The 25,681-nt window shown below is 47.5% G+C and overlaps 1 protein-coding gene across 1 annotated transcript in view; it reads right to left on the reverse strand.

Moving 5' to 3' along the window:
• gpat2 (glycerol-3-phosphate acyltransferase 2, mitochondrial) overlaps nucleotides 1–25,681 on the reverse strand; it is a gene marked incomplete at its 3' end in the record, with an annotated part of 144,365 nt that overhangs the window by 111,126 nt on the left and 7,558 nt on the right. The window contains exon 2 of the mRNA XM_084307348.1: nucleotides 23,241–23,351. Coding sequence (XP_084163474.1) covers nucleotides 23,241–23,351 — 111 coding nt within the window. The remainder of the gene's footprint in view (nucleotides 1–23,240; nucleotides 23,352–25,681) is intronic.

Raw genomic sequence — 25,681 nt, forward strand, 5'->3', positions numbered from 1 at the left:
ACGGTTTTCGGTTCGATATACGAAAAATTTGATTAAAAAAAAATTTAACACTAAAAATCTAAACATTAAAAAATAAATAAAAGGTTTACAGTGTTAGTGTTTACAGCCTTAAATAATGTTTGGCACACAAAGACCGAACTGACTGAAAAATATAGGCTACATTTGTCAAAGTATTAACTTAGTGCAAACAAACAATATGCTCAGCCAGCACTAGACTTTCCTTTCTTTAATATAAACACAAAAAAACAATGTCAACCATGTTTAAATTCCCTGATGGAAAGATTCGTTTTGTGCTTGAAATTATTATGTATCTGTCTACATTTATTTAGACTAACATTATTTAAATATTGAGTGCAACTGTGGTGAATTACATAATTCGGTGACTTGGAACTATCTATGGGTTTGTGCCGGGTCCCCACGGACATTTTAGCGTCACGGACCGCCAGCTCAGGCAATGTTATCAGCTCCGGAGGAGTTCATAACATCAACATGCAGTGGGACAGCGGCAATAGTCCCGGTTGGAGTTAGTAAAACACAGTTGTATGTTAGCCTTCTTGGATGTTGAATAAACGCCTATCATTGTCTTTAAACACCCCGCCTCTCAGACTCCCATTTCCTCCTCTGCTAGCTACGGTAACATTTCATTGACTGTACAGTATTAGCTTGCGGGCTGCGTCGGGCTACCATAGTTAAAACGTGCGTTGTGTTGTACAAACTGCTAACGCTATGTGTAGCGGCACGGTGGTGTAGTGGTTAACACTGTCGCCTCACAGCAAGAAGGTCCAGGGTTCGATTCCCACTTGGGGACCAGGTTTCCATGATGCCAGGTACTCAGGTGGGGTATCTCCCAGGCCTTTCTGTGTGGAGTTTGCATGTTCTCCCCGTGCTCGCAAGGGTTTCCCCCCCGATAAGATAAACCCAATGGAAAAACATGCACAACAGATCGCTAACGCTGTGGCGTCCTTGACGAAGACGGACAGGAGCACTTGGATTGGTCCCCGGGGCGCGGCTCACGTTGACGCCCTATCTGCTCCCGGCTGCCCATGGGGGGAAGGACAACGGGATGGGAAAAGTGCAGAGAGACATTTCATCGGCGACTCAGTGCATGTGTGTGTGTGTTCCTGTGGGTCGCCCATCTCGCGTGTGTGTGTTAAACTGCATGACAAATAAAGACTTCTAGTCTAACAATTATAATTATTCTAGTCTAACTGAGGGGTACAATTCCCTGACTGTATTACTAGATATGATACTTACTACCACTACCTTTGTACTTAATATTCGGCCACCCAGTACTCGGCATAAATATATTATGATAAACACTCTCACGTAGATGAAACGGATCCAACACAAATGTACGAAGTCGAAGTAGGTCTTTATTTCTACACAGCGATGGTGTGTAGAGCAAGCACTTAATCACTTAATTACATTTATGAATTGAAATAGTATGCACTTTTATGGCAAAGAGTATTCGTCGGTATATCAATAGAGAATGTCCAATCTCTGAAGGCGCAGGCGGTAAATATACGACCTGGAATAGTTAAGGAATAACAGCAATGATACTTTAATGATTATAAGACTGGATACACTAGGGGGGTTAATCCGGTCGCTTGTAAGACAACAGGAGTAGGAGGGGGGGGGGGGTTAGAGTCTGGCTGCCTCGTCCGGCTAAGGGTATCCTGGGTGAACCCACAGTAGTGCAGTTCAATGCGCCAGCGATCCTTGGACCACAGATGAAAGCAGCTGGACTCTCTGTGGGCCGGCTCTCTCCGGTCCACGGGGGAGAGACGTGAAGCGACCCCGTCTTGCAGAGCGTCTCCTCACCTTGCGTCCTCTCCAGGGGGGGGGGGTTCCAACACACGGCAGTGTCGGGGGTCTTTATCCATGGAATAATCACTGTATACAAAGCATAATCCGTGCCTGGGAAGGCGGGCTGTCGTCGGTAGAATAATCCGGTATGCAGGTCCACTTGCTCGTCGGCTCTGGGGCTCCTCGGATGCAGTCTCACATGGGGTCGACCATCCTGGATAAGCAGCCAGTTCTCTGCCCGAAACGATGGGGTACTGACTACGGTAGTATTCTCACCGCACGAAGCACTATATATTAACAGACTATTATTAGCTTAATAGACTACGTCCAACTCGACGATATAGTGCCAAATATGACTATTCAAATATTAATATACACGATGTCTCAATACCGATGGTAGGCCGAACTTGGCCTTACTCCCACACGTGGCGTCGCGGGGAGGCTTTACGTCTGTCACTCTATTGGAGGGTAAGAAACTGGACTAAAAAGGAAGTCCTACTTTAGTAGCGCAGTATATATACGCACTATGAACAAATAGTACCGTTAGTGGTGCGGTAGCCAGATTCCTACGCGGAACTAGGACTTGTTCGTACATGTTGAGCGGTACGTTTGAACTGGGTCTGGGGGGTATGGCAGCCTGGCACCAAGGTCTCGACCAATAGTAGAATGGAGACTATTATGGGATGTTCAGTAGGCTAGAATGGATATTCAATGCATATTGTCCAAGGAATATACAAGGGATATCAAGGAATATTAGAGAATATACAAATACAATTAAATATATATATATAAATAAATATATATATTCGGTTTAATCTGGCCCTTCACAACAGCCACCCCCTGATTGGTCCCAGACCTAATCAGTTAAGCAGAGACAGATTAATCGCATTGTCTATTTACACATAAGGGTTTGCTGTAGGGGTCAGTCAACTTCACAAAGTCATAGGGTTATAGGGTCATGGTCATCATCGATTGTGTCTGGGAGTCGGGGCAGTTCTATGAGCCTCGCCACGGGACGGGTGTAAGTGCGACCCTGGACAAGCACTTCAGCTGCTCGGACCTTGCCGTCGGCACCGGTGATCACTTTGCTTACGCGGCCGGCCGGCCACATAGCTCTGGGCAGTGATTGATCAATAATCATGACGACTGTTCCTTCTGTCAAATTGTCTCTCTCCTTTACCCACTTCTGGCGGGTCTGTAGAGACGGTAGGTAGTGCAGTAGGAAACTGCTCCAAAACTTGTCGGCTAATACTTGGCTGTACCTCCACATTCGTCGGCCGTTCGCTTCTTCAGGCCGGTACATTGTCTGGGGTAACGCGGGATCTAGCCGCCCCATCAGGAGTGTGTTGGGGGTAACTGGGTCGATATCCGCCACATCGCTGGAGACGTAGCCGAGGGGCTTAGAGTTCAATACTCCCTCAATCTCCGTGAGGACTGTCATTAGGACTTCTTCCGCCACAGTCTGGGCCCCAAGTACTGCGTACAGGGCTGTCTTTATGGAACGCACTTCCCGTTCCCAAGTACCACCGAAGTGGGGTGCGTTTGGGGGGTTGAATTGGAAGTCAATCTGTGCTGGAGCGAGGTGGGTCTTAAGTTCTGGGCCCATAGCTTGGAAGCTCTCTCTCAGCTCTCTTTCGCCGCCTTTGAAGTTTGTCCCATGATCGGACAATAGTGTAGACGGTCTTCCTTTCCGTGATGTGAATCTACGGAAGGCCATAAGGAATGAGTCTGTGCTCATGGTCGGGAGAGGCTCGATGTGTATCGCTCTGGTGGTCATGCATTTGAATACAATACCCCACCGCTTCTCGGTTCCTCTTCCTTTCTTTATGTGCAGCGGGCCAAAGCAGTCCATACCCGTTGAGTGGAATGGCTCGTCACCGATTCGGAGGCGACATGGAGGAAGGTCAGCCATCCTTGGTATGCTGGGCTGCGCGCGCCACTTGCGGCAGTCTAGACATGTTCGCTGGAAGCGTCGTACCGCCTCTCTTCCTTGTAGGATCCAGTAACGACGTCTGATTTCCGCGAAGACTCTTTCTGCTCCTGCGTGATGTACATCCTCATCGTATTTCTTTATAATCAGCTCTGTGACCTTGTGTCGGCTGTTCAATACGATCGGGTATTTAATGTCATCCGGTAGATTGGGGGCTCTGCGTAGGCGACCACCCACTCTGATGAGGGTATGAGCGTCGCTCTCGGGGGCCAGATGAATGAATCTGCTGTCGGATGGGACGGGCTTTCCTCCCTGTGGACAGTCCAATTCATCGGGGAACGAGTCTCTCTGGGCTCGCCGTAGTAGAAGCAGTTCCGCTTCCTCGTAGTTAGCTGCTGACATATCAGCGGGGGACTTGCACTCCGGGTGGTACCGCAGGAATGTTCTTTGTTGTGCACTCTCTATGGACGTGCAATCGTCTATGTTAGGGTCGGTGGAGGCTACGGTGCTCAATCCACAGACTTCTTATTTTCCACCTCCTCTGGACTTGCTTCCCTCGGGATAGGCATGGGCCACTGTCCTTCCGGGAGTCTTGGGAATGCGGGGCCGTCACTGTAAGCATTGTGACGGGTGAGGTCATCTAGGGGCATTCCCCGGGTGATGACGTCAGCTGGGTTCTGTTTTGTATCAACGTAGCGCCACTCTGTTTCTCCGGTTAACTCTTCGGTTAAGTCTTGAATCTCGGTGACTCTGACTCCCACGAAGACTTTGTACTTGCATGAGTCCGATTTGATCCAGGCGAGTACTGTCGTGGAATCTGACCACAGGATTGTTCTAGACACCGGTATGGTGAGCTCACGTTGGATGAGCGTGGCTAGGTGCGCTCCGGCTAGGGCTGCGCAGAGCTCTAGGCGTGGGATAGATTGTTGCTTGCGTGGGGCTATTCTCGAGCGGGCGAGAACAAATGCTGTGTAGATCTCTCCCCCCTCTTCTTGGGCCCGCAAGTAGGCTACTGATCCGTATGCGACCTCTGAGGCGTCACTGAAGACGTGTAAGTCCATTTTACATGTCTCTGGCCTCACCGTGGGTGGGAAGTAGCTTCGGCGCATATTAACGCCTGGGAGTGAGTGGAGCTCCATCTCCCACTCTCTCCAGGTGGATGCAAGGTGTGCGGGAATGGGGTCGTCCCAGCCCTGGTCCTTGTCCCACAATGCTCGTACAATCATTTTTGCCCTGGTGGTGTACGGTAGAATACATCCTAGCGGGTCATATTGTCGGGCGAGTGTTGTGTACACACTCCGTCTGGTGGTCGGCGCCGCCGCCGGCCTTCCCTGCTCCGTAGTCAGGGGCTTGTGTCTGTAGTGAAGCGAATCTGTTTTGAATCGCCACACCAATCCCAGGGTCATCTCCTGGGCTTCTCCCGGGATTGTAGCCATCCAGGTCTCGCTGCTGGCTGCCTTGTCCTCGGAGGAGAGGCTGCGCAGTACTTGCGGATCGCTGCTGGCCCACTGCCTGAGATCAAAGCCGCCTTTGGTCAATGAGGCGCGGAGTTTAATCAGGAGAGCCTCGGCTTCTTCCTGGGTTGAAAGGCTTTGTAGACAGTTGTCTACGTAGAAGCTGTTCTTTACGCTGTGTCGGACCTCTTCGTCCGCTGCTGGGTCCTCTGCTACATGTTTCTGTAGTGCAAATGTAGCACAGCAGGGGCTGCACGTCGTTCCGAAGGGGAGGACTTCCCATTGGTAGATGGCTGGGTGCTCATCTCCTGGCTTCTCTCTCCATAGGAACCGCAACAGGGGCTTGTCCTCCTCTACTAATCTCACCTGCAGGAACATTCCTTTAATGTCCCCGCTGATGGCCACCTTTTCCTGGCGGAAGCGGAGTAGAACGCCGAGTAGGGAGGGGCCGAGTGTGGGACCGGGCAGTAACTCTTTATTCAGATTTTGGGATCCGATCTGGTAGCTGCAGTTAAATACTATGCGGTATTTACCGTTGTGATGGACCTTGTGGTGAGGCACGTACCACGATTCAGTGGTCTGGTCAGCCTCTTTAATGTCCATCTTTGTGACGTGTCCCGCTGTGATGAGCTTCTCAATCTCAGCGCGGTATACACTCTCTTGGGCGGGGTTCTTGGCTAAGCGCCGCTCCGTGTTCAGCAGGTACCGTTCTGTGGCGTCTGTCTTGCCGTGGAAAGTAGGCATTCCTTCTCGCCGCAGGAGTGGCGTGGCGTATCTCAACACGCCGTTGACCGGGACTCTCTTGGTCCCTGTCTCGAGGAGGTGAATGGCGTAAATGTCATCTTTAGAGCGAATGTCTTTCTTTCCGTTCTTAAAGGGCATTTGTTCCAAGGTCCATAACCGCTCTACGTGTTGCAGGAGTGCGGTTTCTCCCTCTGTGACTCGGGAGTGGAGACATCTAGTGGCTGTACTTCGGTTGAGAGATTTGGCGAGCGGGCCTTGGAGAGTCCATCCCAAACGGGTCTCGACTGCTGCAGGACAGCCTCGGGGTCCGGTATGAACCCGGTCTATCGGGACAATGAGGTCTGCATGGTCGGAGCCTATCAACAGGGTCGGCATAGCATTGTCTATGAGCGGGATCGGTAACTTGCGCAGATGTGCATATTTCTCCATCAGCTTGGCGACGGGGTATGTGTACCGCGACAGTCCTATTTCTTGGCTGGTGAAAGCGTCTGCAATCTGGTACCGTCGCTCAGGCTGGCCGCTTGCTGCGATAGAGAATGAGACATTCTCGCCCTTTATCGTCTTCAAATCTCGTCTTATTGTCCGAATTGTCATTTGGGTTTCGCTTCCCCGCAGCCCTAGCTGGGCCGCAGCGGAGGCGAGCAGAAGGGTCTTCTCTGACCCGTCATCGAGGACGGCGTAAGTGTCCAGGACTTTATTCTGGTAGCTTAGTGTCACACGCACTACTTTTAGGAGTACTCGGGCTCCACTGCTGCTGGCGGGATCGATGTACATGACGCTCGCTTTGCTGCTGGATGGTGCGGGTGAAGGGCGCCGTCTGTTACTGTCGTGAAGTATGTCCAGATGGGCTCCATCGCACTTGGTGCACCTTTTCTTTAAGCGGCATTCGGCTGCCATGTGTGAGCGCGCACAGCGAAAACAGCGCTTGTTGGACTTTATCCATTGACTTGCTTCCTCCGCGTTCAGCTTGGGGAAGGAGTCACATTGCGCTAGCCAGTGTTCTTTCTCACAGTAGGGGCACACTATCTTACACTTCTCCGTTCTGGAGGGGGTACTGTGGCTCCTGCTGCTCGGTACTGACTCCGATTGGTGCATCACAGTCACCGATCTTCTTCCATCATTTAGTCGTCTGGTTCCTTCTCTGGAGCCAGGGGTGCTCCGTCCGAATGTATCTAGCCGTAGGCTGCTGACTTCTCTCGCCAGGAAGTCTGCTAGATCAAGGAGGTTCGGTTCGGGGCCATTCGGGTCTCGGTGGTCTCTCTGCCGCCTAAAACGCTCCTGTCGAGCGGGCGGCAGTTTCTCCAAGATCCTTTCCACATTTGAGTTGGCGTAAAGTTCATGCCTCCCCTTCTCTCTCTGCGCTCCCAACATCCCTACCAGGGACTGCACTCTGATGGACAGGTCGTCCAGTGCTCGATTGTCTATTGCTGGGGGTAAGCGGTCGATGTGTCGGATCTCCTGGATCACGTAATCCCATATGCGCCCATACCTCTGGTCCAATGCTACCAGCGCTGCTGTGTATGGGGTGGTGGAAGTCGCGTAGGCGAGCGCTATATTATGTGCGCGGGGTACCTTTAAGTGCTTCAGTAGGATGGCGTATTTATGGCGTTCATCCAATACATCCACCAACATGGTCTCCAGACACATGCGGAGTTCTGTATACTGGGCCCGGTTCTCTTGGGTGAAGTCGGGTACCATAGGCGTGCCAATGTATGACGCTGACTGTGGATACATCGGCGAGCGTTGGGGGAGAGGCCTCCTAGGCGAGTCTCCTCCCGCTCCTTGGTATGGGCTGGTACCGGCAGTGTACCATGGCCCGCTTGTCCAGGTGCTGTTCCTCGGTGCGGGTCGTGCGTCGTGCTCACCCGGGTATAGAGTCGGGGGTCTGTAGCGCAGCTCCGCGGGAGTATAGCCTGGGCTGTACCGGACCTCCTGGTCCGGTAGAGTACTGTGCTGTCGTCGGGCGTGGTTCTCCTCCTCTTCCTCTTCGTCTTCAGTTAGGTCATCCAGTGCTTGTAGTCTCTGGTTTAGCCTCTCCACAGGATATGCTGCTCCTTCCCGGTTGCTAGGTCTCGCTTGGACCGGTGGGGGGAGGTGGTCTGTGGGGGGTATAGACCTCGTCTGTTGGTCAAGTTCAGGGTTGTTTACTCGGCTAGGGGATGCCGCCCTGGAGGTGTGTCTAGACGAGTTCCTGGAGCCTCTGGCGGAGGGAGAGGGTGTTGTCCGTCTGATCAGCTGTTCTATTAGTTGCGCTTGCTGTCTGTCGTGCTCTGCGTCCCGTAGAGCACCAGCAGCTGCTCGCTGGCTGTCTGCTCGGTCTCGGGCCACATTCTCTTCCCTCTGAATGCGTCTTATTTCTAGACGTATATGCTCTTCTTCGCTCCGCTGCTGGATCTGCAGTCGGTCGCGTTCAGCAGCGGCGTTCAGGCTGATGAGGAAGGCCTGCTGTAGGGTCCTCTCTGCCTCGCTGGGAGAAGGCGGTTGTATAGGGGAGCCTTCCCTCGGGGTACTCCTTGCGGAGCCTTGGAGCTCTATCTCCACGGTGCTCTCCCCGTCTTCTTCCGTGCCGAGTTCTCTCTCGGTAGCGTTGTATTCCTCCCGGGACTCATCGGGGACTACTTCTTCAGTACTGGCGGGGTGTGAAGTCATGTCTGGTTCCCACTGGTCCCCACCGTGAACTTGGTCAGTTACATTAGAACCCGTAGGGGCCTCTATGGTCGGGGTAGTCTGGGCGTTGGGGTTAGACATACTTTTACTTTCTAGTTTTACCGCGTTTACTGTTAGTAGAAGACTAGGTTGTTGACTGACAGCGTAAGCCTCTAAGTACTGAGGGAGCCGTCGTTCGCGCTGCGGGTGTTGGTTAGGAGGATCGTTTCGTGGAGTGTTCATCATAGGCCATTTCAATATTAATAACACTATATTAATATTACACTAATTACCATCCGGCTCGAAGGACCAATTGTAACTGAGGGGTACAATTCCCTGACTGTATTACTAGATATCAGTGGCGAATTCTCAGGGCCTTCAAGGTATTCAGAGAAGGCCCTGTGAGCCTCAGAAGAAAGAAAATATGAATTTTAAAAATTACTTTTTTTATTTTTATTTTTTTATTTTTTTTAATCAAATGTATTAAAATAGTTTGTGTTGTTAATCTGTTAAAACCGCACAGTTTCACTCGCCATAGTTGTTTTCGACCCATTCACTGCGCATTAGAGCGTTTTTGTACAGGAGAAAATAACAGCCAATCGGAGATTTCTTTTCACAAGTCTCTAGGCAGACTTTCCTCCATCGGGTATTCTAGCTCGACCTGCCCAATAAACCTTAACAGGAGCCCAGGTGTGGAGTGACAGTTTGATCAGCCAATCACATTTGGAGCTGTAGTCAATGGGCGTAGTCTTTTAGATGCCAAGGTATTCTAGAGTCTGGCTGCGTCGGCCAATCAGAGCGCAAAACGGCAAACGCGGACTACCTTAGTATCAAGCAAGACAACACGAGACAAACTGAAACATGGCAGCAGCAAATGATACCGTCGATGTTGTTGCGGATTTATTAACAGTTACCTTTTCAAGAAGAACATTCAATGAAAAGATGGACATTGTCAAAAAAGGCCGCCCAACCCCAGAAGGATGAAGCATGAAGCAGCTATATAAACTGACGTGTTTAGTTGTAACTATCCCTGTCACCACCTCAACCGTGGAAAGGACATTTTCTGCCCTCAAGCGCATTAAAACATATGCGAGGAATACAACCGGACAAGCCCGACTCTCTGCATTATCCTCCATGTCAATTGAAAAAGAAATGCTCCTGGATCTGAAAAGGACTGATCAGCTGTATGACCGGGTCATTGAAAAGTTCACCCAAACGGACAGGAGGATGGATTTCGTCTTCAGGTGAACCACGTCAAAATGGTGAGTGAAACAAATTAATTTATATTGATTATATTGATCTGCCGCTGCGCATTTTATTTCCACACAAATATATGTCTGTCTTGAAATATTGGCTGGGCTGCTGTGCGTTTCATTTGGTAATTCTTGACTTGATCTTTCTTTGCATACCGTAACTTCCCTCTAAGCACAATTTGAATTGTATTAAAATAGTTACATTTGTTTCGTTGTTGAGTCACCATGCATGTCTAATAATGACAACTCGCTGGGAGGCGGAGATCGGCATTGGTTTCAGCGATCACGCAACGTGAACCACACGATAATGTTGCCGTCTCTCTCTGCTTTCTCAATTCTTCGCTTGATATAATTAATACAAATGTCCAATATAACGGAATTCGTTAGCTCATACAAATGTGATTATAACAGACTGCTGTTTAGTGTCGGGCCGACTGCCCACAGAACGGTCTATTTTATTTCAAGTCAGCAGCAGCAGCACGGAGTATCGAGGGACTTATTTTATTTGGAATATAATAATAATAATATATAATATTATGAAGGCCCGGTTAACTCCGGTACGCTTCGCCACTGCTAGATATGATACTTACTACCACTACCTTTGTACTTAATATTCGGCCACCCAGTACTCGGCATAAATATATTATGATAAACACTCTCACGTAGATGAAACGGATCCAACACAAATGTACGAAGTCGAAGTAGGTCTTTATTTCTACACAGCGATGGTGTGTAGAGCAAGCACTTAATCACTTAATTACATTTATGAATTGAAATAGTATGCACTTTTATGGCAAAGAGTATTCGTCGGTATATCAATAGAGAATGTCCAATCTCTGAAGGCGCAGGCGGTAAATATACGACCTGGAATAGTTAAGGAATAACAGCAATGATACTTTAATGATTATAAGACTGGATACACTAGGGGGGTTAATCCGGTCGCTTGTAAGACAACAGGAGTAGGAGGGGGGGGGGGGTTAGAGTCTGGCTGCCTCGTCCGGCTAAGGGTATCCTGGGTGAACCCACAGTAGTGCAGTTCAATGCGCCAGCGATCCTTGGACCACAGATGAAAGCAGCTGGACTCTCTGTGGGCCGGCTCTCTCCGGTCCACGGGGGAGAGACGTGAAGCGACCCCGTCTTGCAGAGCGTCTCCTCACCTTGCGTCCTCTCCAGGGGGGGGGGTTCCAACACACGGCAGTGTCGGGGGTCTTTATCCATGGAATAATCACTGTATACAAAGCATAATCCGTGCCTGGGAAGGCGGGCTGTCGTCGGTAGAATAATCCGGTATGCAGGTCCACTCGCTCGTCGGCTCTGGGGCTCCTCGGATGCAGTCTCACATGGGGTCGACCATCCTGGATAAGCAGCCAGTTCTCTGCCCGAAACGATGGGGTACTGACTACGGTAGTATTCTCACCGCACGAAGCACTATATATTAACAGACTATTATTAGCTTAATAGACTACGTCCAACTCGACGATATAGTGCCAAATATGACTATTCAAATATTAATATACACGATGTCTCAATACCGATGGTAGGCCGAACTTGGCCTTACTCCCACACGTGGCGTCGCGGGGAGGCTTTACGTCTGTCACTCTATTGGAGGGTAAGAAACTGGACTAAAAAGGAAGTCCTACTTTAGTAGCGCAGTATATATACGCACTATGAACAAATAGTACCGTTAGTGGTGCGGTAGCCAGATTCCTACGCGGAACTAGGACTTGTTCGTACATGTTGAGCGGTACGTTTGAACTGGGTCTGGGTGGTATGGCAGCCTGGCACCAAGGTCTCGACCAATAGTAGAATGGAGACTATTATGGGATGTTCAGTAGGCTAGAATGGATATTCAATGCATATTGTCCAAGGAATATACAAGGGATATCAAGGAATATTAGAGAATATACAAATACAATTAAATATATATATATAAATAAATATATATATTCGGTTTAATCTGGCCCTTCACAACACTATGGCAAGATGTGTGTAGGCCTATGTAATGTTAATGGCTATGTTTTTAAAGTCGTAATGAAGAGTGATTTATATTGTGCTTGCCATTTTTACACAAACTGACTAGCACCTGGCTGCAGTGCTGCTGCCTGCAGCCAGCGCTCACCTCTCCCGGCTCCGCCAAATGAATTTTTTTTATTTGCGAGTCATCTGAACCGTACAATACACAGACGCTCCATTACCGGATAAATATATATATATAATTAGTAAACTGTCGGGGCATTTTGTGCCCCCCTTAACTGATTTTCGAGGGCATTTTGTCCCAAGCCCCCGTTAATTTCTAACCCTGACACACACGCATCTCAAAAGACAGACAGACTCCCAACACTATGGCCAACAAGTTGGACTGATTGTAAACAATAAAACCAAAGTCATGCCCATTGTAACTGAGGGGTTACAAACCCTGACTGTATTAAAGATTGTGATAGATTAAACCACTGCTAGTTATGTACTTTAATTACTGGCCAGACAGTAGGGGTGGGACGATACATCGATCCAGATCGATACATCGATGTAATTATCAACGATCGAATCGGATCGATGCGATGTAATAAGATCGATTCATATCGATACTCTTATTTTGAAAATCCTGTGGCGAGTCTCATAACTGATTGTGTTAAATGGGCATATGATATCATCTCATATCGATCGCAGGCACCTGAATCTAATCGTATCGTATTGTATCGTGAGAGACTTTGTGATATCGGCAAATATCGTATCGTTGTCCAAAGAATCGATATCGTATCGTATCATGATGAAACTGGTGATTCCCACCCCTACCAGACAGTACATCAAATATAGATGGTGAACACCCTTTGACACAGAAATACTATTGGAGGGTAATTTATTATTATTAGGCAACGTTAGGTTACAGAATGAGAATTAGGGTCGCGCTTGTATGGCGAAGAATATACGTAAAGTCAGTCAAGAGCATAAGTCACTAAGAATAGCAGGAATCCTATGATGGGTCTAAGCTGACGCCACCTGTTGTATAGTAGCAATTATATAGGGCAACACCGGTACCAACTGGAGACAATGGGTTCCCTCCGGGGTGTAAGGCCTGGAGGGTAGAGGAATGTTCGGGTACTCCGTCTGATTCAATGGGGAATAAAGAGACTCCAGGTACAGGAGTCGGTGCTTGTACTCCCTTGATCAGCAGCAAAAGCAATAGTTGTAATCCAAGATGCGACAGCATTGACGACAGCTAGCCAGCCCCGTCCACGAGGCAGGCCCGAGTGGTAATCCTCACGAGGTTAAATCCCAAACGATAGTGGAAATCAACGGTGCTCTTCTCCGGTAGTCACGTCCCAAATCAATATAATCCAACCAGGAATGGTTCTGCAATCGCCGGCGCCGATTCTCCTGTGTACATGTCCAACGGTTCTCGCCTAGGACTCCTCGGGTGTGGGCGACGTATTTAGGCCACACAGCCTGGATAAGTGCACTAGCTAAAGACACAACGAACCGATGGGTAATGCTACACACGGAAGAACTGTGACCGCACGATATACAATAAATGATCGACTATTGACTTCACATTAGATTAAGTCGAACTCAACGTTACTTCATTAAACTCTGACACTTTAACATTCTATTGGCACGCGGTTCTCAATGCTCTATTTAGCTGCAAGGTTGCTCACTTCACTGCACGTTGACTCGTGGTGAAGGTGGGTTAGGTAAGGTTTAGGTAAGGTACTGCTGTTTACACCTGCGCCGTATTTATACTTAAGTGAATATCTAGTCCCAACCTCAGTCCTTGTCTCGTATTACTACGCTGACTCTGGGCATGTTCTGACATGCCTGCAGTTGTCTTTGAACTTGCCGTTGGGGGCTTGCGCGTTGGCGCCTGGGGGCGCTGTCCAATAGGAGAGCGAATATTACTCTGGTCTGTACGCAGGTAAAGGGATATTCCGTGTATATATATAAATAATATACAAAGTATATCAAACGATACATATATATATTCAGTTTAATCTGGCCCTTCACAACACCCATCAACACCAATACACCAACACATAACAATAGAGGAACAGGTCTTGGAAAATTCAGATAATTTCACATACCTTGGAAGCATCATTCACCATGATGGGGGAGCAAGTAAGGACATCTAAAACCGGATTAACAAAGCATACACCACCTTCATCAGACTTAAACAAATCTGGAAGTCAAACCAATACAACACCAAAACAAAACTCTGGATCTACCCAAGCTGCGTACTCTCAACACTACTATACGGTGCAGAATGCTAGAAAACCACAGAAAGCGACATCCATAAATTATCCACTTTCCACACCTCAAGCCTGCGCAAAATTGTATATTCTGGCCCAAGATCATCTCCAACAATAACCTCCTCAACATTACCCAACAAGATAACATGCACTGTATAATTAATAAACAAAGGTGGACCTGAATTGTCCTCCGAATGGACATCAACGCGATCCCAAGAGTCGCATTACACTGTACCCCAGAAGGCAAAAGAAAGAAAGGGAGGCCTAAAACAACATGGCATAGGACTATAAAAAGTCAAGTCAAGTCAAGTCAAGAGTTTTAATTGTCACGGCATACAAGTATACAATGAAATGCGGGTGGTCTTGCCCGCAACGATGTGCAATACAGTGTTACAACATATAATGGAATCCAATAAAAAAACAACATTGTGCAATAAACAGGTAACATGTAACTTGGTGTCACATCTCGGTATCTGTACATAGTTATTTACAGAGCATATAGGACATGCTAGGTAGCTTTGGTAGTGCAATACACTGTTCCTGTTATTCTAATTTAAAGTGGCCTTTCCTTTTGGCCATAAGTGTGCGGCATGAGTGTGTGCCCGCTCATGTTAAAGTGTTAAGTGGCTGCTAGTGTGTGAGCTCCAGCAACACCACCAGAGCTGGGGGACCAAAGAAAAATGCAAGTGGAGAAACTTTGTTGCTGCCCTATGCGGCAGCCGGCGTAATGGGGATAAGTAAGTAATTCAATTAAAGTGTATTTAGTTAGACAGGAAATGCACTTGGGTTCCAAACTTACCTGGCAACAGAATTCCAGTTAACAAATCTATAGTGGAAGAAACTGAAAAGAAAAGGTATCCAATATTCTATCAACACACCTCTCTCCTTGATATCTTCATTAACTTTCTAAAATACCCCCCCCTCTCTCTTTTCCTCTACCTTTCTCCCTCCTCTCTCCATTAAAGTGGTTCCCAAACTTTCTTCTAAGTCAATGACCCCAATTTATTCGGTCTTTTCTTTCTGCCCTTTCTGGCCAGTTTTGTTCTACCTCTCTCTAAACTTCTCTTTAAGTCAATGACCCTGCAACACATCCGTTTTGTTCTACCTCTCTCTAAACCTCTTTCTAAGTCAATGACCCTGCAACACATCTGTTTTGTTCTACCTCTCTCTAAACCTCTTTCTAAGTCAATGACCCTGCAACACATCTGTTTTGTTCTACCTCTCTAAGTCAATGACCCTGCAGCACATCTGTTTTGTTCTACCTCTCTAAGTCAATGACCCTGCAGCACAGCCATGTTACGCTACAGACCTCCCTCTCACCAGCTTCTGCCCCAGGGAGCCCCGTCTGAGGAGAGGCTTTGGTTGTTTGATCACCACATTTTATTTCATGTTTGTATGAAAATTATATCAAAACATAAATCTTTGGTGCTTTTCCGTTTGTTTATGTAATACAACAGAGGCAACGTAATATCATTCTAGTTTTCACTTTTGTTCCTATAGAACAAGCGGAGACGATGGCATGTCCAGTTGTCTTCCTATAGACATGATCACTGTATACAAACATACCGTGTACGAGCCAATCAGCAATACCAACTGAGTCATGTGACTAAGTTACCCGGGACCTACGCAAACTGCTGCGCTAAAAGAATACGATGGGGCTCTATGGAGAAACCATGACACTCCCCTCACTAAAAGTTGTTTAAAACGAAAACAGCTGGATGTCATTTTTCCAAATCAGCATGGCTGTGAGTGAGTCTTTCACCTTTTAGATATCTAGCTTTGGCATGGATTGATTGTTTAGATCGCTAGCATGGCTAACAAAAGCAAATATATTGTAGTTTGCCCCGTTGTTCTGACCAGGATTACTTTCCTTTCTGCTCCGGTGATGCGCGCGCACACAAAGTCTGATGTATACAGCGAACAGGTCTAGAGGACAAGCAGAGAATATGGCATGTCCAGTTTTGTTCCTATAGGACAAGCAGAGAATATGGCATGTCCAGTTCTATGTCGTTATGGCTTGCTCAGCACCTGTCTGCATATATCTCGCTTCAGCGTATATACACTGAATAAAAACTTCCACCATGTACCTTTACATGCCAGCATTCATCCGACCACACCCCCATCCGCTTACCTACATAAGCAGGGGTGGGGCCACACTCATCTCCTTCGCAAATTTCATCCACAAGCGAGTGCCTGCTATATGCCCACTTGACGTGGAGAAAAATATTTAGTCTGAGGAAAGGAACAAGGAGATACGTTGACATCATATCTTTATTTTCTCTCTCACTATTTTCGAGAAAATACAGCAATATTGTCTTCGTTACTGGAGTCTCTGGATCATTCCGACCTTCAACGGCTTTTTCGTATTAGGAGCTCACGCCGCTGACATGCTTCCCAGCTACAGTTCTCCTTGCTGCGGCTGGATGGGGTTACCCTCCGGCAACACAGCTGGACTGTAGGACGCACCGACTGTTGTGAGAAGCGGTTGTTTCCAGGTTGGGTACGTACTGTTTTGCTTGCGAGCTCTGGTTGTTGTTGATGCTGTGGGGGTTAACTGACAATTTACGAAACGCCGACTCCAGGCTGGGGTCCTCTGCTCGGCTTAAACGGCGGTCGGAGGATCTTGGTCTGACGCCCATGATGGTTAATCTAGTGGGCCGTGACTAGATCCTGGTGATCCCAGGATTCTCGAGCGGATGCTTCTCTGTCCCGTGCAGGCCCCATCTTTCATATACAAATGAAAGTATACCCTAACGAGGAAATGTGGGCATAGGATCTTCTTTATCGGGAGTTCCATGCTCAAAGGGCCCCGCTGTATGTCTGGATCACCGTTGATAACTGTGTTCCGACTTTCTTTTTCTTTTCCCTGTTAGGGGAGGGATTGGGACAGCGGCCTGTCTGAAGTGTGGCTTGTTATGTCATTGTGTACAGTTCAGGTGATAGCTGCTTAGCTTGCGTGCTAGTTTGTGGACTACTGTGTTAGCCAGTCAGCTGTTAGCTGCGCAGCTGTTAGCTGCGGCGTTAGCTCGCTGCGTTGACCAGGCTAGTAATCGTTAGCTTGTTGCTATCAGCCGAACGGCTGTTAGCTTAATACTACACTGTTGAACGTTTTCTGTGACTATAACATGCCTTAAACACTCTGACTACGACGTCATCTTTGACAGAGGATGTTAGGCGAACCTACCGGGAGCCCGGCCGGCGAGGACTGCGTCAACATGGAGAACCGTAGCGGCTGGGTGGCGCAGCGACGCTGCCCTTGTCGTCAACACAGGAATGCTGTGTTCAACGTCGGTGCCCCGTTAGCCAGATTGCAGTTCGCTTGGCCTGCGCTCAGGGTAGGAAGGTCCCGACCGGACCTTAAACACTTCTTCTTTCCTTCCCTTCTAAATGTTTTGTAATAACGATGTTTTCCAAAACGGGTGTTGCTGCAATACATTGAGGATATGACGCGTGTTGTGTGTGAATAGTCTTGTCACTGGTATAGCTTCTCTCTCCTTAGAAATCGGGTTGTTGTTTTACATGTGTAAAAATGATCTGGTTAGTTGTGTTGAGAACATGTGTGTTCATGTACCGTGAACTCACAACTAAGGGGGTTAATTAACCTATAAAGCTATGCTTAGTAACATATGAGTGAAGAATGAATTATTTTCTCAGCCTGTAATGACAATGAACAGTGTGTTCACATATTAACAGGGTTACCTGTGCAACTTGGCCGTATCAAGGGTAAGGTAGGAGGGGTGTTCCCCCCGGTTTCCCTGGGGCTTCCCCACCCTCCTCTCAGACATGTTGTTTACAATATATTGTGTCACTGTGTTTGTGGGGATACGATGTAACCCTTAGCTTAATTGCTGGGGTTGTGCTAATCGCTTGAGAAACTATATTTTCCTAAAGAAAAGATTGTTTGGTCGCTTATCGTGTGTGCTTAGCAAGGCCTGTGGCCAATACATAATCGAGGATTCTGTATTCTCTCGTTATGAAAAACGGCGTTCCTCTGTAGCAAGAGTGTACTTGCCATTTTTTGTTGTGATAAAGGGTTGTGTGTGTCTTGTGATCTACAACTGGGTTAGGTTTGGCCACAGAATCACATGTGTAAGTCTGGTACCGGGGCTCTTAAGGGGGCCCTCTCTATTCTGTGTTTTTTCCTTAGTAAAAATCAGATAGCAGGTTAGCACATGAGCTGTGTGAAGCTGTTAGACCAGGGGTCGGCAACCTGCGGCCTCGAGGCCGCATGCGGCTCTTTATCCAATCAGCTGCGGCTCCCTGGCCAAAAATAATAATAAAATAAAAATAAATATAAAAATCTTATTTTGGAGATTGCTGTCATACTGTGACACTGAAATGAAAAAATATTTCATCAACTAAGATATTTAGTCAACAAAAGGCTTACCTGTATGCCTGATATGTGGTGCGAAATCTGCGAACAACGAAAATTTTACTTTTTATTTTATAGATTTTCCACAAATAAGGGAAGGACTCTAATAGAGCTGCATAGTTCAGGGTTTTATTTCAAAGTAGGTCTAGAGATGCCAGTGTTTTTCTCCTCTTCTGTGTTTTATAAAAAAATAGGTCTACACAGCCAGTATTTTTTCTCCTCTTCATAAGAGTTTGAGGTTTTCCTTTGTTATAACAGGTAAAAACAGCAATTAAAAAGTCACAATTTTTCTTTGTTGCTTTATAATCCCATTAATGCAACAAACTGTGTGCTATAAGTATAAAGTATAATAAATCGCAAATTACTTTGGGTATGCAATTGTCAGGCGTTTTATGCTAAATGTGGGGTATGCTTGGGGATATATAAAACATTATACACTGTGTTATCTTCATTTTAAGGGTAAATAGGTTGTGCGGCTCCCTGAGCATTTTATTTTGTGGGACGGGGGAAAAGTGGCTCTTTTGATAGTAAAGGTTGCCGACCCCTGTGTTAGACACTTCATGTAGCCGACTATGACTGTGTCATGCTCTTTTTTGTCATTACATCGTATCATGGGTGTGGGGTCGTAAAGGGGTGAACTGGTAATCCTTTCCTCCCCTTTTTTGATTGGTCAGGGGTTAAAACGTCCCGTCCTTCAAGGTTCCTGTCACGTTGCTGTTCGGCACGTTACAGGGTAAGAGGGGGGGGGGGGGGGGGGAGTTTCCTGGTCCCACGCCCTGGAAGATTGGGCGTGTGCACAGCAGAAATTCCCCCGCCATAGAGTACGTCACTGTGCGCGTCTCTGTTGGTAAGACTTCCGTGAGTTGTTCAGGTCCATGTGATGGATCTGTTTCAGGGAGTTGTCAGAGCTCCTCCTCACGAAGCTCCTCCTCGGGCCTTCTGTGAGTTAGGACTCTCCTTCCCTGTGAGGGAGCCTCCTCAGAGTTCAGAGCCTCCTCCTCAGATTGTCAAGGTGAGTAGAACTTCAAAAAGGAGTTCTGCTCTATTGTGTGTGTATTCGATTCAATTCGATTATTGAGTGTGTATTGGTTCAGTGCCTCCTCCTCGGAGTGCCCTGATCCACGTATTACATGGCTCAATGTTGCAATATATTCTTTTCAATCTATACAGCTTGCGTGGGAAGTCTCTCTGGGGATTTCCGTCTCCTCCCTATGGGAGGGTGGTGGGATGTGAAAATGTAAATAATTTTTACCCTCAGCTGCGTCACGAGGGATTCATGTCAGTCTGTGTTCTTTATTTTTTGAATAAAAAGAGGAAGGTACATGAAGCACGACGGCTCCGTGTCGTTCTCCCAGGCGACTTGGATGAACAATGTTTGGTGTCTTGCTAGACTATCCATTGATGTGTTTGGGTCTCGATGCGTACATAGTGCTGGCTCGGTGTGTTTCTGTTAAAGAATCACACAGGGGCTAAGTGCGCCTTGGTTGCTTGTTAAAACAGCGTTTTTATAGGGCAACTGGGATGGAGTTTTGTCTCTTCCGAACGCCAGTTTACTAGGTTGTCTCGATGAATTCTCGTCCATATCTGGGGGATGTTAACGGAATAGATCTGAACATAGGTAGAGGGGTCTCACTCGCGTGGGGTGGGCCGCTGAGCACGGTCCAAATGGGACCGTCTGGCTGGCGCCCTCTTTTCATGTGTTAGATCGACACGCATACCTACCCCCTCTCCTGGAGTGGGCATGTCGGCGTGGTTAGGACACGGGACTGGTTTGGTCACGCTGGTCCAGGTCAGTTAACCCGTTGTCCGCCGGGGATGCAGATCTGCTGTTCTGGTACCCTGAGGGACTTGTGCTTTTTTCGGGGGGAAAAATGCCGGGTCGGTCCGGGTGTCACAGGGTTAGGCGTTATGGAGACCCTTTGTTGGGTACATGTTGTACTCTGCACTATCGTAATGGCTTACGGCCATACCAACCTGTACACACCCGATCTCGGAAGCTAAGCAGGTTCGGTCCTGGTTAGTACTTGGTTGGGAGACCGCCTGGGAATACGAAGTGCGGTGTGCTTGGGGCTGGTTCTCCATTCTTTTCGCTCCTCTCTCACGCGTGGCAAAGAGGGGGCTGTTGGGGTGGTCTTGGACCTCCTCTGGTAACCCTGTGCTTCCCGTGCCGCCGGGCCCGGTCCGAAGTAAAGTTTCGTTGATACCGTAGGCCTGGGATAACCCTTTTTTGAAAACTGAAACACTTGTACTGCGGTATAGCCGGTGTATACCCGCAGGTGTGTTTGAGTTTTTTCTTGAGGGGTTATAGGAACAACCACCGTCTGTACAGAGAGGGTGGTTGATTCCCTGGTGTGTTGGAGCAGAGTCAACTCCCGGGTTACCCGGTTGAGTGTGCCCCTGCACGTTCATGACGTCTGCCAATCATGTCAGCCTTCTCTGCCTCGACCCCTCTGGGTGGTTTTTTTTAATGGAGGCTTCGTCATGGTGATCAACAACGCCAGCATACACCCCTTCCGCCGGGGGGGCTGTTTTCAGCTGACTCCTTTGGCGCCTGTCTCGTCCGCAGTGCTCCAGGCTCAGGTTACAGCCTGTTGCCTGGTTTCCCCGGTGTGCTGCCTGCTTCCGTTGGTTAACCTTTTGAGTGCTTACGGCCATGCTGACTGCCTGTTCTGCAGGGTCAGTGTGCCAGGCGGTGTGCTATTGGGGGGAAAGGGCCCGCTCTTGGAGGGGCCTTATCCGAATACGCTGGCGATGTGGGGGGCGGTGTCACTAAGTGACCACCTGGTGGGGTCTTGATGCCTGGCGTCATTGACCTCTCCGGGCCCCCTTTTTCCAGGGGATCCAGTCCCTTCAGTGGGTCTGGGTCTTCCTTCGCGCTCCGCTGCTACGGCCTTGCCACGGGGTTGGGTTTGCTCTTGACCCCGTGATTTTGGGGGCAGTAACGAGGTTGTTCCTTCCGTTCGTTCCCGGGTGGCATGCGGGTTGTGCGTGTATGTAGTCGTGGGGTCAAGCCACGGTCTGCTCACCCTGTGCGTTGAGTTGCTTGAGTGCCTCTTTGCACGGTCGGATCCGTCGCCCTCCCGTGAACCTCCAATAGGGGGGGTATCCTCCATTAGGGAGGGTCGGGGGGGCTCGGTCCTCCCCGGTCTGATGGTTGTGGGGGGCCTCAGCGGGGTACATTTGTCGGGCTATGGCTCCCGCTCAGCCCCTGTCATGCAGACAGGTGCTGAGCAAGCCATAACGACATAGAACGAAGGGTTATGTATATAACCCAGTTCTATGAGTTATGGTGCGCTCAGCACCTGGACGCCGCTGCGGCCCTTGATTTTTCATTGTGGTGAAATTTGTTGGGAAGGAGATGAGTGTGTGGCCCCATCCCTGCTTATGTAGGTAAGCGGATGGGGGTGTGGTCAGATAAATGCTGGCATGTAAAGGTACATGGACGTTTTTATTCAGTGTATATACGCTGAAGCGAGATATATGCAGACAGGTGCTCATAGAACTGGGTTATATACATAACTAGGGATGCACGATATTGATTTTTTGACACCGATACCGATAACTTTATGCTCCTCAAGCCGATAACCGATATTTATTGTATTATAATATTTTTTTGAACTGTATATATATATATATATATTTTTTTTTTTATCAATTTTTTTTTAGTATTTATAAGCTCCGACGTCATCGGTACTGCTATCGGTACTCGAGAAATTATGGAGTTTTTTTTTTGAGGAATTTAAACGTCGCAAACTAATCTTGTTGGCCGTTTTCTATCTCTCCTCTCTCGGTCTCTCTCTGCCTGCGCGAGCCGGCTGTGCTCTTACACACTCACTCACACACACACACTCACTCACTCACTCACTCACTCACACAGCTCTGCTCTCGACAGCACCCGTGTGTGTGTGTGTGTGTGTGTGTGTGTGTGTGTGTGTGTGTGTGTGTGTGTGTGTAAGAGCACAGCCGGCTCACGCAGGCAGAGAGAGACCGAGAGAGGAGAGATAGAAAACGGCCAACAAGATTAGTTTGCGACGTTTAAATTCCTCAAAAAAAGTCTGGGTCTATTTTACTAAAGTCGATGCTGACAACGCTCGTTGCCACAAGTGCAACAAGACATTTGCCAGTAATGTATAAGCGCTGGTACTTGTCAATGTGGCTGGCGGGGAGCAGCTAACGTTATAGCTCCGAGTAGAATAATGGCCGACAATCCGGAGGTAAATAAACGAACGAGAGCTTCTGATTGGTGGTAAGAAGAAGAGGTGGGTGCAAGCGGAGGGACGTAATTGGCAGATCGACTGTCTGTCTCCGAATGTAACGTGACTACGTCACAGCCAAGAAGGGGAGCGCTGGATTTGTGAAAAACTCCCTGTTCCTAAACCACACGCTATCAGTTTTACCACAGTACTGGCAAAACGGGAGGAGGCTATAATAAAAACAAGCGCCCTTCATCCAAACCCACCCACACCGGATTTCTTTTAACCAAAAAATGTATTATATGTTATCGGAGCTATCAATAACGTTATCGAGTTTATCGGGATGACGTCATAATTGCTGATATCGGCCCGATAATTATCGGCCCGATAATTATCGTGCATCCCTATACATAACCCTTCGTTTTGTTACTATAGGACACACAGAGAATATGGCATGTCCAGTTTTGTTCCTATAAGATGAGCAGAAACTATGGAAAATGTTCTAATCATTGATGCATGAAAAAGGGACACATCTAATTCTTATACATTTTCTTATTGTGCAAACTTTTAGTAAATGAAACAGCAGTGTAAAAAGACTTACCAGACTGTCTGGGGTGCACTTGTGGCAGCACTGGCCCACGCTGGGTCTGAATTTGCCCAAGTAGCGAGCTCCTACCTTCAGCTTCCTCTTGATCTTCACTCCCCATGACAGCTGAGGGGAACAGGAAGTCATTACATTAAGCACATGCATTTAAATCACATCGTCACAAGCATCAAGTGCTAGTTACACATATAAACTCAAAATCAGATTTTTCCAAAACCGATATGAGTACTTTATAAAGTGGACGGATCGATCCGGTCAGAGAACTTTCAAAATCGAGTCATTCACACCGACTACACCGGAACAAGCACCTCAGTTGTTTTGATTTTAAAAACAAAATAATTGTATCGAATCACCACACTGGAGACCTTGTCCTCCTCGCCAGAGAGCTCTTAGAATGCATGAGGGTACATGTCATTAAAGTGTCTGCGTCGAGACAGCTTAATTTGCCAATCGAATACAGACACTACAGATGCTCTAGGTCAGGGGTCGGGAACCTATGGCTCGCAAGCCATATATGGCTCTTCTGGTGACAGCATATGGCTCCCAGAAAAATATTTGAGTAAAAAAGATTTTTTTTTTTTTTGATACTTGTGATATTTCTTAATAATACTGTGTCATTTTAAAGTAAACAGAAATTTGTTTTGAAGATACAGCTAATAGTATCTGTAGCTGAAGATATAGCGAGCAGAGCTGGCGAGGGCACACAAGTGGACAGAAATTAAAAATCTTCAACCTGAAGACCAGCTGATTCTTAAAACTTGGAACGAGCTTCCTGTGACATACCACACAATGCAGCGCGAGTATTGCCGTATTGACCATGTTTGGCTCTACATATGCATGTGGGCAGTCATTCTCGCATATGAGGAACATTAAGACCAACCTACGCTCACGTTTAACTGATGGAAGCCTCAACGCCTGCATGAAGCTCAATCTCACCACGTATGAACCAGATTACAAGGCCATCAGCAAAACCATGCAGCACCAGAAGTCGCATTAAAAGTAAGACATATTTAATTTATTATATGTTAAAAATACTATATGGCTCTCAATGAAATATATTTAGAAATATTTGGCTTTTATGGCTCTCCCAGTCAAAAAGGTTCCTGACCCCTGCTCTAGGTCATAGGTGTCAAACTCATGGCCCGCGGGCCAAATGTGGCCCGCCACGTCATTTGATGTGGCCCCCAAGAGCTCTGGTATTTTTTTTTAAACATTAATCTTGGGTTAAAAATAGCGGCGTTAAAATAATTGTGGGTTAATGCGTTAATAAAGCTTTAACTTTGACAGCCTTGGTTATTACACATTCTTACACATACATGTATGTTGAACATCTGAGGTATTGATGAAGTAACGAAGGAAAAAAGCCAAAAGCACTTATTCCTCAGACATTCTTTGACAATTTTACAGCCCAAAATACAAAAAAGATCCAGGTGGAATAGGTAACAAAGGGTTGAAGAAATATTGTCTGAAATGTCAGATGCAAACTGGCTGTGTGACCACTGACCAGTGGTGCAGTCGTAATATGGGCCAAGGCCAAACGCAGCGCATACTGTACATGTATCTCTCCTCTTTCATGAGTCGGAGCTGGGGACGAGACGGGCGGTCTTTTGTCACATAACACACACCCAACACTCCACACACACGCGCACAGTCTTTGCATAATAATAGGATGCGCGCAATTCTGCCTCAGTGACGAAGCCCAAACGTCGTTTGACCGCGTATGCCCAGCACTGCACCCCTGTGTGTGACATAACCGAGCATCTCGCTCAATTGAATAAGAAGCTGTAGGGATGCAAACAAGTCCCACCCAAAACTTGACCAATATAGTTGTGAAGTGAGACAACCCTTATTTTGTTATTTTTGAGTACAGTTACAGTTGTGTGTTCATACAGACACATAATAGCAATTTCATTACAAATTTAAAATGGGGGACCCTGATGTAAACAAGTCGAAAGTCTTTCTCTGGTCTGCATCCCCTTAACAATTGTGTGTATTGAGCTGTACTGTACTGTACCCATTCTGCAATCTGTTAATTAAAGTTAATTAAACTATCTTCCATTAGTTGGATGTATGGCCTCTGCAAGGTTGTGTGCAGCCATTTGTTTTTGTAACATCTGCTACATCTGTCCCACGTATTCTTTGCAGCTCACAGTTGTTAGTTCTGCCCCTCTTGACTGTGACAAAAAGGTTTTGAACCAACTTAACACTTTGACTGCCGGGAGCCGTCTTTAGACGTCTTTGCTGGCCATGCTAAAGTTGCCGGGGGACGCTGTACGTCGTCTTTATATCAATATTTCAAAAATCTGCGATCGGATTCATAATGTCCCTCCGCTGGCCTGAGATCCACCAGCAGGACCCACTGAGCTCTCTGGCGGTTCAGGAGCGCCATCTGCTGGCCGATCGGCGCAAGCGCTTAACAGGAAGCGCATTAGAGGTTT

The sequence above is a fragment of the Notolepis coatsorum genome (genome assembly GCF_963971535.1).
Source record: "Notolepis coatsorum genome assembly, chromosome: 1".
NCBI lineage: Eukaryota > Metazoa > Chordata > Actinopteri > Aulopiformes > Paralepididae > Notolepis > Notolepis coatsorum.